Here is an 18,183-nt window from a genome sequence, read left to right as displayed (position 1 = left end):
AGGGAGTCTCTCTGCCCAGCCCTAAGCCTTCTCCTGAGCCCCCCGCAGAGGGCTGCGTCCCAGATGACCCCACACCCGGTGATTTAAAGCAACACCCACTGTCACCTCGCAGCTCTGTCCAGTCCAGAGGGACGGAACTGTCTGCGACTCCGTTCAGGTTTCCCAAGGCCAGAATCAAAGCGTGGGACGGTGGGCCTCTTCCCCGGGGCGCTCAGGGCACAGTCTGTTCCAGGCTCACGGGGGTCGGCAGAAGTCAGCGTCCGGTGGTTTGAGGCCCGGGGCCCCTGATTCCTGGCTTGCTCTCAGCCGAGGTTTCTCTCGGCTCTTCACACGGGGTGGCTTGGGGTCCTCCTTGTGTTTCCACTTCTCCACCCCCGGTCAGAGGCAGATGTCCTGCCGATGTTCTCCCATGAGTCTCACCATACTGTCTGTCTATTTGCAGGTGTTCTTAGCAAGTCTTGGCAAAGGCTAAGGATCCGGCTGGGACCGGGTGGCTCAGTCTGCATATTCCAGCTCCTTTCTACCTCCAGACCGCCTGGAAGCAGGAGCTGAGCCTCCGCCCCACGGTAAGTTCTCAGCAGGAGAGCAGAGCTTTGCCAGTCCTCAAGCCCCGGGCACCCCACCAATAGGATAATTCTTGTAAAGGTGACCTGGGGAGCAGCAATCTACTTTGGAAGCAGGGCACCCTCTCTGAGCTCCCCCTTAGAGCTTAGGGCTGAAGCTGGAGGTCCATGCAGTACAGGGCAGCCCCAAGGAAAGCGTCCCTAAAACAGCCGAGGACCCGCTTGCTGACCGTGAATTTGGGGGATGCCATCGTATCAGGGGATCATCTAGGATTTGGTTTAGGGGAAGGTTTGCTAGGAGGAGAGGGATCCCCTGCTTTAGGGTATGAGAGACAGGAGCAAGGGAAGGGATCCCCGCGACTCTCTGAGGATGCCCCCCCCCGCCCCGCCCCATTTCTCTACACTCAGGTGCATTCACTGTCCCTCTGTCCTGCCCACCTCCCCACCCCGGTCCCCACTGCCCTGCACTCCACTTGTGAGACGTAGACCCTCCTCGTATAGTCAAGGCATAGAAGTTGTTTTCTTAACCTAAGAGTATTTCATTTTTCCTTCTCATGTTAAAGACGAAAGAAAATGCGCGTGAGAGCGGTGTTCAGAGCCGCCCAGCTCTCTAGAGGCCGAGCCAGCTCTAGCGCCCAGGGCTCCCGTCCGCCAGGCGGCGGCTTCCTCCCGTGCGCCTCGGGTCATCGCTAAAACCCGCCCCTTCCCACCTTTCACCCCTTCAGACCCTCCCACGGATTTCCTCTCCTCCAGGGGAAGGACTCTGATAGGCGGTCATGGAGAGAAAACCCAGTAAGATGATATATTTTTATGAAATATTGAAATATTGAACAGTGAGCATATGTCGATTGTCTTAAAAAAAAAATTAGTTAAATGCCACGGTTTCGAAACGGAGCCTACCATGCGAAGGTCACTGTTGTTAACATTGTGTGTGTTTTGTGCAGAATTTTTTTCTTTATATGTTTTTACAAAAACCCACTCCACAGGCTGAAATTGGATGTACACAAACAGGAAAGAGAGTAGAGTGTCCCGTCTGACCAGGGTGTTGGACCCACGCTGTTGGGTCTGCCTTCCTGTCCTCATCTCCCCGGGGGCGCCAGGACAAAGTACTACAGACTGGGGCTGGCTTGAAGCTCAGGGTGGGATCTGTCTCAGCTCAGGTTGGGGTGGGGCTGGTTCCTTCTGAGGCTGTGCTGGAGCACCTGCTCCGGGCCTCTCCCCTGCTTCTGGGGGCTTGCCAGCAGTCCTTGGCATTCCTTCCTTCCATCTTCCCTCATGTTCTCCCTGTGCCCAGTTCCCCCTTTTCACAAGCATGCCAGTCCCACTGGGTTGGGACACGCTCCATCATCATCTGCAAAGACTCTCTCTCTAAATTAGGTCACATTCGGAGACACCGAGGGCTAGGATCCCCAGCATATCTTCTTGGGGGACAGAATTCAACTCAGAACACGTCTCTGCCAGGAGGAGCTCTCTAGTAACCCAGAGTGGTTCAGTCACTTGAAGTTGTGATGAAGACCAATCAGTCTCTCTTTGGCTGGCTGCTGGTGGTCTAGTGCACAGCTCACTCTCCCGTCCAGTTCTGAGCTTCTCCTGCTCCCCGCTGCGGGGCTGCAGGTCTTCATTCCCAGATGGAAGGCCTGTGATCGCTTCTGTCTCTGCTCTTCCTTAACCCTTCCTTCTCCTCATCGCACTGCTTCTTTCTCCACCAGGGGCGGGGTAGGAGGAGGGGAAAGTAGCACAGATGTCTCCTTGCTTGGTTCTTTTGGTAGCTTCACTTGCCTAGCTGGCTGCCCTCTGTCATGCCGGAGGCCACCTGATGGCCTTTTGGGGTTGCAGAGCATGTGATACCGGCCCGGGCTGTCTGGCAGACCTCGGTGCCCAGCCCCAGCTCCTGGCTCAGTGGTCCTTCTTCTCTGTGTCCTTGCTGTAGAGTTCACGCCCACCTACCTTCCCACCCTCCAGGTGCCACCAGGAACTCTCGCATCCTGGTTCCAACACATGCAGGCTGTGCAGGGGGCTCCCGGTCCTTCCCCCTCTCCTCACCTGGTCACCGTGGTGGCCCTTGCTGTCCTCTAACTTCTGAGTTCCTTGGTTGCAAGGCTCACTCTCGTTGCTGGGCTCCTGCGTGCACAAAGCTGTCCTCGGAGAGCTCGTGCCCTCATCTGCTGAACCACCATGTGCCCCAGAGTTCTGCAGCTGGGCACACATCCAGCCCATGGGGGGCGAGTTTACCCCGCTACTTTTTGCAGCCTCCCTCTGGTTCTCTTGTAACCACTCCCCTTGGCATGGGAAGGAAGCAAAACCCCGCGTACACCTTCAGTAGACACCTCTCCTTCTGCCATTCCTTCTCCAAAGGGAGGTGTCTGTCAGGTTGTGTCTAGCAGCTCCTCTGGAGAATTTGGGGTGTTCTGGAATTTAGCTAAAACTCCAGGGACCTGGGAAAATCCCATCCATCTACCTGATACCCATCTATGAATCGCGTGCTTATGGATTACGTATCCTCCTTTTTTTTTCGTTCCCCCACTTACTGGTCTAGCCAGAAGCGATTTCCATGTCTGATAATTTCTTGTATGATAGTTTAAATTGATTCGTAGCATGGCATGCTTGAATTGTATCAAACTTGACTGACTAATGTCTTATTTTTAAAAATGGAGGTCCTCTCCAATTAAAACCAAAACACCCTCAGAATTCTTTATGGAGTTTCTATAACTCTAGAGTTTTAGTGTCTCTGCAGACTTCTCGGACCCAACTCCCGTGTGTCTCTGTCCCGAGTAGGAACATACGTAAGATCAACCTCATGTGTGTTCAGGAGAGAGATAGGTGTGGGGTCCGGTTGACGCTTCCAGCCACAGTAAATTTGCTCCTGAACCTTCATGTTCCTGTTTCCTGCAAAATGAGGAAAGGAGGAGGAGGGCTCAGGAGAAGCCATCAGATCTTGTCCCATATTTGGTAAGTGGCAGAGCCAGACCGGGACTGCTTCCCGGGCAGAAGTCAGCGCAGATGAGCCAGGGCGGTTGTGGTGAGCAGTGACAGCGGACAGACCACCGGTGCGGGAGGAGGAGGAGCGCACGGAGCCCCACAGGTCCGGGGAGGGGCCGCAGGGCCGCGGCTCCTCGCCCCCCCCCACCCCCCCCCCCCCGACCTGCCCTAGCTGAATTCCGTTAAATGGACTCTGCCTTCAGGAACCCGTTTTTATATTTTCCTGGGAGTGGTCCTCAATGCCTGCCAGGGGCAGGCCTGGTGACGAGCTTTGGGTTAGACGCTTAGTAGACGACAAATGTTTTAAAAATAACGTTTCTATACGAAGCGCCTGTTAGTCATAGAAAAAGTTAGGAAATTCATCTAAGGACAAAGAAAGTATTTTATAAAGTGGTCGTGACCCAACGGCCCAGAGCTAACCACTAGCTGTTTTGTCTTACATCGTTTCAGAGATTGTTCTGCGTGAGCATGTGTGTGCGCATGTGTCTGTGTGTGTGGGAGCCAGTAGTTTCCGGCCACCTTTTTTTTTTTTTCAGTGATGAGTATGCTGTCGCTTAAATAGTTTTCCATGATTTTATTTTCGTAAGTTACATAGTGGGTTCATTTCCCTTGGGAGGTGGTGTGTTTACTCATCCTCCGTTGGTTGTTATTTTCTCTTTTATTTCGGAGTTTTAACAAAATATACTAAATATCTTGGCACCTAACTCTTTGCCTAAACTCGTGACTGTTTCTTCAGAATAACTTTTTATGAATTAATTTCTGGGGAACGAGGGGAAAGGGGCTAGTAAATGGCACACTGATGGCTGAAACACAGATACATTTGTGGATCGAGTAGAAAAGTCGAGAGTGGACCCTCACAAGGTGGGGTCCCCCATCACACGCCAAGGCGAGGGCGTTGTGTGGTGGCGGGGTCCTTGGGGGGGAAGCCTGTCCTCCCCCTGTGCCTGCAGCGAGCTTGGCCTCTCACGTGCTCTCCTCTCCCCACCCCGTCTCTGCTTCCACAGGTGTCTGCTTTTCCCGGCCCATCAGGGAAGGACCATGTACCAGGTGAGCAGGGCATGTCTTTTATTTATTTGTTTTAGATTTATTTATTTGATAGAGTGAGAGCACGAGCAGGAGGAAGGGCAGAGGGAGAGGGAGAAGCAGACTCCCTGCTGAGTGGGGAGCCTGACATGGGGCTCGATCCCACGACCCTGAGATCACGACCTGAGCTGGAATCAGGAGTCAGAGGCTTAACTGACCGTGCCAACCCCCAGGTGCCCCGTGGCATTTCTTTATACTCTACTCTGCTTTACTGGGTGGGTTCGGGGATGCTTCTAAGAATGCATCCAGTAAAAACAATGCAAACAGGACCCAGGGTCACTGAAGATGGGAAATGTGTGGAAGGAGGTGGCCCTGGGAAAGGCCGGGCGGATAGAGTTAGGAGCTGCCCTATAAACTTGTGTTGACGTTGCTGGCACTTGGAAAAGACAGATTCCATCCAACGTATGACTTGTGTTGTCTGCTTGGGACTGGCATGTCAACTTCTTAGAGGAAATAAAGCTGTTTTCGGTACTGAGGAGTTCACATGACGGGCCTTGGCATGAGCAGGCTGGGTCCTCAGTAATGACAACACTGCGGCAGACGCACCGGCAAATCTTCGGCGACTTTTTCCCCAACGAAACAGTGGGTCTTACATCAGTGTGGAAATCCGTGATGGCAGTTGCTTAAGGAATCAAAATTCGCACTTCTACGTAAACGGCCTTGTGCTGTCAGACTGACCCCGGGGAGACACCGCATTGCGCAGAGGCAGGAACGAGGCCTGTGTTCTGCCAATTCTTTCTCATAGTAAGTTTTGACACAGATGGAGAGTGAACAGCTCAGTTTCAGTCTTTGGCAGGAGCGTGGAGGGAAGATGGTCAGAGCACTCCTGGCCTTTTCTCCGGGGGTCCGAGGTTCCTCTTTTCATGACTTAGACCTCATGCATCTGCCCTTGGCCCCCCTTTCTTACGGGGTCACTGTGATCTTCAGATGTCAGTGACCGTGTCTGCTCCCAGCCTGTCTGTGTTCTCAAATTAGTCATGACAGGTCCCTCTCTTTACCTCGGGTGCAGGAACTTGTGAACAGGAAGTGTGCTGGCCAGAATGCACGTTTCAAGGGCCCGAAACCCAGCTAGAACTAGTCTAGAACTAGGTAATACCTAGACCATGGGCAGAGCAGGTGTGCAGCTGGGACTCAGAGACCGTCCCATCAAGGAACGCAGGTGTCGCCTGGAGTCTTTCTTGCCTCTGCGTCTGTGACTTCCTTCTCATACACCAGCATCATCCGTGAGGCCGGAAGTAGGCATGGCCCACCCCCCACCCCCGGGAGTTCTGCCAGAAATAGGGACCGAGTCCCCTCACAGAGCCAGTTTGCGTGGTCTTTGGGAGAGACTCAGACTGGCCCAGCTTAGCCCATGTCTAGGGCCGAGAGGCTGGGTCAGCGGTGGGGTGCCCCCAGGAGCACCACCTGCTCGGCGTGGGCACAAAGGGAGCCTGCTAGCCCAAGAGGGAACTGAGGCCTCGTGGACGAGGATACAATGCAGGATGGTTAACTACAGAGCCTTGGCCATAGAGTAGATCTTCAGATCTTATTCATCTTTCGTAACAAACACTGAACCCTTAACCAGCACCTCCCCGTTTCCCTGCCCCTCCCAGCCCCTGGTACCCTCCATGCTACTCTCTAGTTCTAGGAATTTGACCATTCTAGAGCCCTCATTAAAGTAGGATCGTGCAGTGTCTGTCCTCCTGTGTCTGGCCTATTTCGTTCCGCATAATGTCCTCCAGGTTCATCCGTGTTGTCCAAAATGAAGGGATGTCCTTCTCTCTCATGGCCAATATTCCGTAGTATGTGTACACCCTATGGTTCATTCATCCGCTGATGGACACTTAGGCGGTTTCCATCTCTAAGCTACTGTGAACGATGCTGCAGGAGTCATGAGAATGCAGGTATCTCCTTGAGACCCACATTCCATAAGATCACATCCTCTTCGAGCACAGAAACATTCACTTCTTCCTTCCTGATTTGGATGCCTTTTATTTCTTTTTCTTGTCCGATTGCTCTGGCCAGACTTCTAATACTGGGTTGAACAGGAGAGGTGAGAACGGGCCTCTTTGCCTTGTTCCAGGTCTTAGATGGAAAGCTTTCACCACTGAATGTGATATTAGCTGGGGGATTTTCATAAATGGCCTTTATTGTGTTGAGGTGAGTCCTTCCTATTCTTAGTTTGCTGAGAGCTTTTAATCATGAAGGATGTTGAAGTTTGCGAAATGCTTTTTTTGCAGCTGTTGAGCGGATTTTTTGATCTTTATTCTCTGTTCTGTGAATGTGGTGTCTCGATTGGATTTTCATGGGTTGAACCATCCTTGCATCCCAGGGATTAAATCCTACTTGGTCATGGTGTCTGATCCTTTTACTGGGCTGTTGAATTTGATGCGCTGATATTTTGGTGAGGGTTTTTACATCTATATTTATCAGGGTTATTGGCCTGTAGTTTTCTTTTTGTGTGAGGTCTTTAGTTTTGATATCAGAGTAATGCTGGCCTTGTAGAAGGAATTTGGAAGTATTCCCTCTTTTTCTGTTGTTTTTTTTTTTAAGAATTTAAGAATTTTAAATTTAATTTAATTTAAGAATTTTTTTTTAAGAATTTAAGAAGGATTGGTATTAATTATATTTTAAATTTTTGGCAGAATTCACTCATGAAGTCCTGGGCTTTTCTTTGTTAGGAGTGTTTTGGTTACTTCTTCATTCTTTTTATGTGTTTCTGGTATGGCCAGGCTTTCTGTATCTTCTTGATTTTTTTTTTTTTTTTAGAATTGTGTTAATTTTTTTTCTAGGTTGTCCTGTTTGTAGGCATAGAATTGTGTATCATAGTTTTTCAGGATCTTTTTATTTCTCTGGCATCAACTGTAATGTCTCCTCTTTCATTTCTGATTTTATTTATTCCAGTCTTCTCTTTTTTTTTTCTTAGTCTAGCCTAAGGGTTTGTCAACTTATCATTTCAAAAAACCAACTCTTAGTTTTATTTTGTTTCTTTTATTTTCTCTTCCCTATTTCATTTATTTCTTTTCTAATCTTTATTATTTCCTTCTGCCAATTGAGGGCTTAGTTCTTCTTTTTCTAGAGGTGCAAATTTAGATTGTTTATTTGAGATTTTTTTTCTCTTTTTTAAGGTAGGTGTTCATTTCTGCAAAATTCCCTCTTACTACTGCTTTTGCTGCATCCCTTAAGTTTTGGTCTGTTGTGTTTTCATCAGTCTTAAGATATTTTATAATTTCCTCTTTGATTTTTTGTGTGACCCAATGGTGTTTAAGAATGTGTTGTTTAATTTCCAATAATTTTGAATTTTTTCTATTACTGATTTCTATTTCATTTCATTGTGATTAGAAAAGATACTTGGGGGGCGCTTGGGTGGCTCAGTGGGTTAAAGCCTCTGCCTTCGGCTCAGGTCATGATCCCAGGGTCCTGGGATCGAGCCCCGCATCGGGCTCTCTGCTCAGCGGGGAGCCTGCTTCCTCCTCTCTCTCTGCCTGCTTCTCTGCCTATTTGTGATCTCCGTCTGTCAAATAAATAAATAAAATCTTAAAAAAAAAAGAAAGAAAAGATACTTGGAACAATTTTGGTCTTCTTAACTTTTTTAAGACTTGTTTTGTGATCTAGCCAGTGATCCATCCTGGAGAAAATTCTGTGTGCTCTTGACAAGAATGAGTAGTCTGTTGCTGCTGAGTAGAATGTTCTGTAGATATCTCTTAGAGCTACTTGGTCTATAGTGTTGTTCATGTCTGCTGTTTTCTTGTTGATGTTCTGTCTAGACGACCTACCCATTATTGAGAGTGGACTAGTTAAGCCCCTTACTAGTATTGTGATGCTTTCTGTTTCTCTCTTGTGATTTGTCAATGTTTGCTTTATATATTTAGGTCCTTTGATGTTGGGTGCATATGTATTTAAAATTGTTATAGCTTCCTGTGGCATGGACCCTTTTATAATCATAAAAGGACTTTCTTTGTTTCTTGTGACAGTATTTGACTTAAAGGCTATCTTGTCTGATACAAGTATAACCAGACCAGCTCTCTTTTGGTTACTACTGCGTGGCATGGGACATCTTTCTTCATCCCTTCACTCTTACCCAATATGTGTCCTGAAGTCTATAGTGGTCTCTTGCAGACGGCATATACTTGGGTCTTGTTTTTTTAACCCATTCAGCCACTCTATGTGTTTTAATTTGGGGAGTTGAGTTTATTTACATTTAAAGTGATTACTGGTAGGTAAGGATTTACTACTGCCACTTTGTTCATTGTCTTCTGTTCTGTAGTTTCTTTGGTCCCCTCTTCCTCTCTTGTCTTTATTGTGGTTTGAGAATTTCTTAGAGTGACATGTTTTGATTCTTTCTTCTTTGTTTTTGTGTATCTATTATAGGTTTTTTTGGTGTGGTTTCCATGAGGCTTGCACTGAATATTTTAGACTTTTAGCCGTCTCTTTTAGCCTCATAACAACTTAACTTCAATCACGTATGGCAACTCTACACTTTACTTCCTCACACATTCGTGCTTTGTGACTTATGTCAGATTTTACTTCCTTTTATATTGTGTTTCCATTAGTCAATCTGATTATAGTTATTCTTACGTTTTTGCCTTTTAACTTCCATATTTGTGTTAAACATGATTTACATGTGGTTGCCGTGTTACCACATTCAGTATAAAATAATTTATTGTTTTGGTCCTTAATTCATCCAGAGAGAGAAGATGAAGGAGAAGAGAAAAGACAACCCAAGCCCTCTTCTGCATGTGGGGAATCCTTTTGCCCTTTTCCTCTTGTTGCCACCTTAATTTTGACAATATCTCATGTCATTGATTGTAATTGTGCCCTAATTTTATTTACTCATTCTCTCCCAGTGATTCCCTACCTTTTTCTACATCCCATCATCTCTTGTAGCTCCGCTCCTTAAATACCGTGATGGGAGTCCCCATTGTCTTGTAGGAGAAAAACCCTTTGTCTTGTGATGTGTGTGCGCACGCGCTCTCTCTCTCTCTCACACACACAGACACACACACACACACACACAGATTCGACATTGACATTCCCAAATATTTGCAATTCCTACCAGATTTTTTTGTGATGCCTTGCTTTTGCTCGTGCCATGCCTCTTGTTAGGAAATACCCTTCAGGGGTAGCACATCAGGACGTGCTGTTGATCTTTCATGGTTCTGCACAAAGGCACCCTCCAGTGAAGCTTAACTTGACATCAGACATTTGACTGCTGTCTTTGTTCTGTCCTTAATATACTTCCATCATAGCCATATGGAAGTCTTACGTTTATCTCACTTCACCAGACTCCAGAAGCCGTCAGAGCAAGAATAATGCTGCGTTCAGCTTTCCACCCCAAGCACCAAGCAGAATGCCATTCACCTACCAAATCCTCTACAGATGCTCACGCACTGAATGAATGAATGCATGAATAGAGATCCAGAAGTGAGATGTTTTCTAATGAGCTTTTTCTTCTCTTCCACAAAATGTAGTACAGAGTTAGGGGCATGTTAAGTTCCCAAATCACTTAACATGGGGAAACCTGACATCAAAGGTGTTAACACCCATCACCGCTACACCTTTGCCGTGGTGCTCTGTGCCGAGCTTTCCAGATTAATCAGGAACGTGTTGTTCCAGGGGTCATTGTCATTCAGAGACGTGGCCGTGGGCTTCACCCGGAAGGAATGGCAGCAGTTGGACCCCACACAGAGGACGCTGTACCGGGATGTGATGCTGGAGAACTATAGCCACCTGGTCTCAGTGGGTGAGGCGAGCTTCCCGTGTTTCCCAATTCTATCCGAGCTCCTTTCTTTTCTCGCTTACGCAAAACTTCTCAAGGACTAAGCATGTTTGGCCTTGGGTTTCAGTTCAACAAGGCTCTGGCTCTCATCTCGCCCGCGTTATTTGTGAATTTACCTCCCAAGTGAGAAACCCATTCTTCAGCCGAGATGGAAGTGTTTGTTGAGCCCCCTGAACCTTCTGCCTCCTTAGATGGCCCACGTGGCTTGGCATGGATCCTCATAACCAGGATTATTTCTCCTCAACAGGGTATCAAGTCACCAAACCAGCTGTGATCTCCAGGTTGGAGCAAGGGCAGGAACCATGGATGGAGGAGGAAGAAATCCTCAGATGGAGCTTTCCAGGTGAGAAAGGATCAGCTTGCAAGGCGGGGTAGGGCGAGTGGACATCTGGTTGGTCACAGAGCCGAACTTCAGGTGGGTTTCAGGCTTCTTAAAAAGCCTTAGATCTTTGCAAGCAGTTGTGGAAGTCTTGGCCCGAGACCTTGAGTTGCCCCAAATGACTTCCGCTACCTGCACACACCCCATGACGATACAGGATCACACTCCTTTCCCTGGGTTTTCGAGAAAGACCTATTCTATTTTTATTCTTTTATTTTGACCCTACTGTCCCCATCTGAGACCTTGCTTGCTCAGTTCTTCTCTAGAATCTTCAGTCTGACCCTTTCTCCCGTGGTTGTGGAACAGATTTCCTCATGTTTTCAGGGATCTGTAGATTGCCCCTATTTTAAAATGACTTATTTTTCGCCACTCATTTTTATTTCGTTGTCTTTTCTTTTACTGCAAAATGCCTCAGAAACTTAATTTCTCCCTTTTATGTGACTTGAAATGACTCTTCTTTCAAAACTAGGTAACATGGCTCCATTTTGCTTAATGGGTCATAAATGAAACTCCTTTCTCCCTGTCCCAGTATAATCCCAAGGGGAGAAGAGTGTTTATCTTATTTGCCCTTATTTTGTGGGACACACATGGTGGTCACTGACTCTTCCTTCCCTCTTCCTTCTAGGACCTTTTATCCTTCCAGGGTCTTTTATCAAGCATTTGTTTCAGGGACGTTGTTATGAATCAGGGATGCACACCAGAATCACCTGGGGAGCTTTAAAAACACCCCCTGGCTGGGTCTCAACTCGGAACACCCTGATGTAGGCAGGGCGGAAGATCAGTAGGCATTGATTTTGTCCGTTAGGAGTTCGGCGGTGGGACTCGAGGAACTGCAACATTTCTAAACAAACCAAGGAGCTCCTTGGCTGCTCTGGGTCTGGGTGTGAGAGGTGAACCAGCGGGTACAGTTTGTGGTTTAAAATGTAAACGAAGCTAAAAGCAAATGAGGATACAAGCGCGGGATGCAGAATCCCACATTTAAGCACCTCCGCCTGGTTGCCACAGGGACGGGGATGCCAACATGCCCCCTTTCTCTCATTCCCTTTTACTTGCGTGTCCTCACCTTCTTCCCAGTTGACTGTGTCAAACTCATTAATAGCAAAGCTGCATATATTTACTGTCCACAGTAAATCCCTCTTTCCAGTATCCCACTTTTTCCTTTCAAAAGCCAAGGGATACGGCGCCTGGGTGGCTCATCGGTCAGGCATCTGACTCTTGATTTCAGCTTGGGTTGTGAGATCGAGCCCCGTGTGGGGCCCTGTGCTTGGCACAGAGTCTGCTTGGGACTCTCTCTCCCTCTCCCTCGGGCCCTCCCACTCAGGCTCACTTTAAGATAAGTAAATCTTAAAAAGAAAAAAAAAAAGCCAAGAGACTAGGATGTGTTTGTAGTAGGTTTATGATTGTGATGATTGAATCTCGGCAATGAGGTGTGAAACCACAAAGTTAATCTTCCTCCCAAGTGTTTGTGAAATCATTTAGTTCTGTGACGTGACCCTGGAAAGATTAATGAGTTTGTGTCATTATTTTTTTCCCCTAGAAGAAATTTTGCAAGTTGGCCACCCAGTAGGAAGACCACAGGAACACCAAGACCAGCTTCTGAGGCACGTTGCATTCCTAGACAAGCAAGAAGCGATAAAGAAAGGGCGCCACGAGTGTAACCCGATTGAAAAGACAGTCTGTCGGGACACTAACCTTGCTCCTTCAAAACAGCAGGTCCATACATGTGACTCGTGTGGAAGGAGGCTACCGTGCAATGTAGACGTGAGCCCCAACGCCTACCTTGCAAGAAGACGATTTGAGTGTGATGGACAGGGGAACCTGTTTCTCTACTCCAAGCTCGAAACACCCCCTTCTGGAGGGCGGCCACGTGAGTGTGACCAGTGTCGGAAAGCCCTCCGCAGGGACCAGACCCAGAGTGCCCACTGGGGAGCTGGCGGTGCCGAGAGAGCCCACAGGTGCCCGCGTTGTGGGAAAGGCTTCTCCTACGAATCAGAACTCAGGACACACCTGGATGTGCATGGGGGTGAGCAGCCCCCTGCCCATGGGGCCCAGGGGCTAGGCTGCAGGGTTAGCCGGGGAGGTCACCCCAGAGAGAAACCCGGGGGGGATGGCAGTGGCAGGACGATGCCATCACAGAAGACGAGCCTGTCATTGCCCGCCGCGGCTCTTGCAGGAGGGAAACCGTACAAGTGCTCCGAGTGCGAGAAGACCTTCTCCCACAAGTCCCGCCTCATCGAGCACCACCGGTCCCACACCGGGGAGAAGCCCTACGGCTGCAAAGAGTGCGGGAAGTCGTTCTCGCGCAAGTCGTGCCTCATCATCCACTTCCGGACCCACACCGGGGAGAAGCCCTACGGCTGCGGCGAGTGTGGGAAAGCCTTCTTCCAGAAGTCCCACCTCATCCTGCACCAGAGGACTCACACGGGCGAGAAGCCCTACAAGTGCAGCGAGTGTGGGAAAGCCTTCTCGCAGAACTCCTGCCTCATCATACACAAGCGAACTCACATGGGCAAGAAGCCCTACGAGTGCTCCGAGTGTGGGAAGACCTTCTCCCAGAAGGCCAACCTCATCCGCCACCACAGAATCCACACCCGGGAGAAGCTGTACGGGTGAGGGGAGAGTGGGGGCTTCAGCTCCCGAGTCCCGGCGTGTCGGTGGCGGTCGCACCTCTGGAGGTTGTGAGTGTGGGAAACCCTTCAGCAGGAAGTCCAGTGCTGCGGGTGTGCGGAGATGCGAACCCAGGGGAGACTGGACCAGTCGGGAGAATCAGGAAGGGCCTGTCTCTTTAAACCAATGAATGATGCTCTAGAGTGATATATTTTTACAGGGTATATACCTCATTATAAAGTCTATCTGCGTTAACTGTGGCTATAGGGCTTTGAAATCTGTGACTAAATTAAATCATTAAGACAACAGGTCTAATAAACATCAGAGCAATCCCAGGGGGCACGTGGTGGGGGGGTCTCGTTCCTGAGGACGCAGCCTAGAAAGAATCCGATTTATTTTTAAGCCACGTCGGTAATTGACTGTAAGGGTGAGCTTGTCAGGCAGACACACCGGAGTGTATGGAATGACCTGTACCAGGACGTCCCCCACGAAATCATGCCCCTTTGTCTCTGTGACGCACTCCGTACCCAGAGCAGCAGGAGCTTCTTAGACCAGGACTCCAGACCCCAGACCAACATCCCATCCCATTTTTTGTTTGCTCGCTGGATCTGAACACCAGCCATTTGCTGACCTCTCCTGACGATCTCTCCGCCGACTGGTTCATAATCAGGTTTCGTATCGTGTAAGGTTAGAACTCCCTTTCCTGGCAAAACGGTGGGCCACCTGAGGCGAAAGCCATTCCACCATAAGTGACCAGAAATGATGGCGGGTAACAGATAAGGTTCTTTGAAATGCATAGCTGGGCTGGCAAGAAGACCAGCGGAGTGTCCAGGTGTCTGCAAGGCAAGCGGAGCCGAGAGCCAAAGCTGCCGTTGGGGGGCGGAAGCTGGAGCTGTCCCGAGGGTTTAACTTCGTTTACCCCAAAGCTCGGGTGTTCAAGACCCAAGGAGGATACAAGGCCCTGGGGCACACGAGGTGAAGAGTGGGTCCTGAAGTAACTTACAGAGTCAGAAATTTCAGAAGTTTGTACACGCAGGGGAAGGGGGTGGGCTAGCGAAAACTCCCCCTTGCTCCAGAACCTTGTCTGCCTCTTCTTTGGGCTCTGATGGGGAAAGGTTTACCCCGATGATTCAGGAGCTCTGACCAGCATCCTGCGTGAGTCAGAATTTGGAATTCCTCTTATTACTGTCCCAGCCTTAAAACTAACCAGTCAATAGAGAAATTTGCCCCGTTTTGAAACATGACAGAAGCAAACAACATACATTTTGGAGGGAAACACCCTCAACCCACATCTGTCAGCGTTTTGACATACAAAACCCCACATGACTTCATAATCCCCAGCTACAAAACACGAAGAACCAAGCTACAGCGAGATGGTTAACAGACACTTAAAATAAGGTCCAGTATTTTAGGGTCATAGAAACACAAAATTCTAGAAAAATAACTACCTTCACAAATGACCGAAAGCAAAGACTTAAAACCACGTGAAAGCAAGGCACAAAGCCAGAGAGCTGGTCTCTGGACAGGGGAGCTCACAGAGTGTCTAGAAATGAGAAATACGGGCTTTGCAACGTGAACACCAAAATGTTGAGTGGAAAGCCCAGCGGGAGGCAATACTCAGCTCCAGAGAAAGGGAACAGAGTCGAGCAAAGCAGATTCCTAGGAGCCCATCTACAGAGAAGCATCTAGATTAAAACGCTACAAGCAAGAAGGAGTTCCTAAGAGGCAGACTACAGGAAGATGAGAAAACATGGCTCGGATTTGACAAGATGTGAGCTCACAGGCTCAGGCAGCCTGTGCCCAGGCGGGTGAACAGTAAATTCGCATCTTAGACACCTACCTGTACCTGTCGACAGCCGGCTAAACTGCTCCGCGGTATCACAGCTCCGGACCCGAAACATCTGGCCAAGCGGTCTGCGGGGACCCGACACTGATGCTGGCCCCCGGATCGCAGCCGCAAAGCCACCAGCAAATGTGAGGTCCCCGCATGCCTGCCTCCCACATCCTTGCGAGCTGCAGACTCCCCTGCTCGCCAGCGCTTGTCTGCCTTATGCGCCCCTTAGCCAAGACCCCCGTGGCTCTTACCTAAACCCAGCCTCTCTGCTTTGAATGGACCAGTGTGGTCCCAGCCTATGGGCCCTAATAAAGTTGCGTGCCCCGGGTCCAGTCTCTTTCTGCTTTCTGCCTTGATGTCCCCGTGTGGCCCCTCCAGGCCTGCTGTGTACTTCTTGCCCCGCCCCCAGGGCCCCGTGAATAATAAATGTCTCTGTTTCCCGTTCCCCTGTGGCCTGCCGTTGAACCCACCGACCACCAGTGCTTCTCTTAACAAGTGTCAGTTCAACAAAGTCCTAACAACTGGCCCCAGGAACAGGCTGGGAGGGTCCTCGGGGAATGACTTTTCCTGCTCGTGGCTGGCTAACTGGCTCTGCCGGGTGGGCCGGTCTGTCTGGGGTCCCGAGCTTGCTGGCCTCAGCCGGGCACTGCTTTGCCCCGAGGCTGCTGATCATGCAGAGTCCTTCCCATCCCAAAGGGCAAGCTGGGAAAGAAGCAACCGGAGTCCTCCTGGACCTGGGAGGCCTGAGGCGGGGGCGGGTTTGAGATGCTGTGGGTCTGTCTTCCACCTGTTGATGCCCCAACAAGTTCCCCCAGCGGGTGCTGGGCTTCGAGTGAGCGAGCTTCCCCACTGGGAGCACCTGCCTGACCGAGGCTCTGAGGACCTGTTGCCTGGGGTAATGGCCAGGACAGGAGTGTGGGCTACGAGAGAGGGGCTCCGTGTGGCTTTAGAGGACAGAGAGACTCCCCTTCCCCACCAGCTGTGCTCCCAGGTGGCCCCGGGACACCTAGTCTTGCCTGGTGCCATAGGGGCCCTTGCGCTCAGGGGCCTGTGTGCCCTCTGTTGCTGTACACCTCGGCCCTCGACCCTGTGGGTTATTGTGGATCCCACCCCGAGCACATGGTGGCAAGGGATCTAGTGGCCTGATGCCAATGGTCCAAGCGCCCCCTAAGCGCCCCCTGCAAGGCCCAAGCAAGTTAGCAAGCTCCTCGCTAAAGTCAAAACCCACAGATGTGGCCCTGGGCTGGGCAGCTTGCAGGGCGCCGACACGCCAGGCCTGGGGGTCCTCCCGGGACCTCTCACTGTCACGTTGCTGCAAGTTCCTCATATCCTGGGGAGGCTGACGGGGACACCCCGGAGAGGGAAGGGGCCATGGGGGGACAGCCACTGCAGACCTTTCCAGTAAGAGTCTGTAAGGTCAGATCGGTGAGGGATGGTGGAGAATCCGAAACTGGAAAGTGTTGCATGTCTGAAAGCTGCTAAGAGAGTAAATCTTCAACGTTCTCATTGCAAGGGGGAAAATGCAGGGAATGTGAGATGATGTTAACTGCGCTTGTGATCATGTTACGCTATACGCATCTATCAAATTGTGCTGCACAACTGAGATTACTGTCATTACGTATCACTGATATCGCCAACATCAATAAATAAAGGAAAAAAGAACCCATAACTCGAAACTTGATGCGTCTCGAGACTCGCCATATTCTAAAGGACCTTGTGCAGCAGAAGGGGTTCGGACAGCTCCCGGCTGCTCGGTGGTGCACACTCAGTGGGGCGCCCCTCCTCTAAGCCCAGCCCCGGAGCCAAGCCAAACCAGACCCATGCACAACCACAGACGGCTGCGCACCGGCCCTTCAGGATACAAGATCTTCTCCTACCTGGTGGTTTCAGGGGGCAGGGGTGGGGGTTGCCTCTGGTGCCTGGAGCCAGAACTCCTGTGTGCATTGGAACATCCCGTTCTCCTCCTAGCACCAGCCTGAGGGAGACACGGAAGGTGAGAAAGCAGGTGGCGTGGGTGGGCGGATAGCCAGCCAGACAGAGACACCATCACGAGCCCATCTGAAGCAGTTGGAAGCCCTGTGTGGCCTCATATATTCCCTTCTTCCCGAGCTCCGAGGCAGCCCCTATAGGTGGGCCATTTCCCCAGCCTCCCAGACTTCCAGTGTCTGAATGGGACTCTAGGGGAGGGAGAGTGTTTCTCGGAAGAGTTCCCTCCCGCACGATCTGGACCTCTGGCCCTGGTACAATCAGGTCTGCCGAGTTTTCTGGATGCAGTTAGGACACCAAGTTACAAGCCCGCTGCTCCCGAGGCTCCTTGCATCGATTGGTAAGTTGGGCCCCAGAATTGGCCAGCTGAGGTTTTCAGCCAGTTCTGACACTCTGACAACAGACCCCAGAGGAGGACTCCATTGGACAGATTCTTGCCCTTGGTAGGACTCCAGAGCATTGCCCCTGGGCCTGTAGTCCGTATGTGAGACCCCCAGAGAACCCCAGGAGCTCGTCCATGGTTTGATCCTCCCATCACATATTTATTAAGAACCACCAAGTTCACGGATCGGGAACTAGAAGGACAGGGTCTGAGGTCTGGCTTTAGGGAGCTCACCGTGTAGCTGCGTGGGGGGCGTGGGTAGGTGAGCGGGAGGTGAAGCACATGCTGACATTCTATTTTGGCATCGCAGCTGCTGTCCTTGAGAGGAGGAAGGCATGTTCATAGGTGGAAGGAGAGGAAGAAAGTGTACTAGGGGTATAAAGCAGCACGAGCAAAGTCACGGCAATCCCGAAGTCTTGCCTTACCTGGCGAACAGTTGAACCAGCTGTGGTTTACTTTATAGATGGCAAAGTGCACAGACCTGATGTAAGCATCTTGATGGGGATTTGTACACATGTATGCCCACGTCATGACCAACCAGGTCAGAATACGGAACTCCTCCGGTGCCTGTGCCAACCCAGACCCTTCTCCCAGGTAACCCCTGTTACGGTA

The 18,183-nt window shown here is 50.2% G+C and overlaps 1 protein-coding gene across 3 annotated transcripts; it reads left to right on the top strand.

The window, feature by feature from the left end:
• The first annotated feature begins 479 nt into the window (after positions 1–479).
• On the top strand, positions 480–13,629 carry LOC308359562 (zinc finger protein 41-like). 3 transcript variants are annotated; one of them, XM_080830679.1, is made up of 6 exons: positions 3,139–3,512; positions 4,547–4,589; positions 10,221–10,347; positions 10,631–10,726; positions 12,300–12,785; positions 12,936–13,629. In XM_080830679.1, exons 1-6 carry the CDS (start codon positions 3,361–3,363, stop codon positions 13,373–13,375), a joined length of 1,344 nt encoding a protein of 447 aa, XP_080686805.1. In that variant the 5' UTR covers positions 3,139–3,360; the 3' UTR covers positions 13,376–13,629. The 3 variants fall into 3 exon arrangements, with proteins under 3 accessions (XP_080686806.1, XP_080686805.1, XP_080686804.1); XM_080830680.1 differs by lacking the exon at positions 3,139–3,512 and adding an exon at positions 480–566 and having other exon boundaries at positions 12,300–13,629; XM_080830678.1 differs by having other exon boundaries at positions 12,300–13,629.
• Positions 13,630–18,183: the final 4,554 nt, after the last annotated feature.

This window comes from Martes martes (assembly GCF_963455335.1).
Source record: "Martes martes genome assembly, chromosome: 18".
Classification (NCBI taxonomy): domain Eukaryota; kingdom Metazoa; phylum Chordata; class Mammalia; order Carnivora; family Mustelidae; genus Martes; species Martes martes.
Note: the sequence above shows the minus strand (reverse complement) of the source record. Positions and strands in the feature narration are given on the sequence as shown.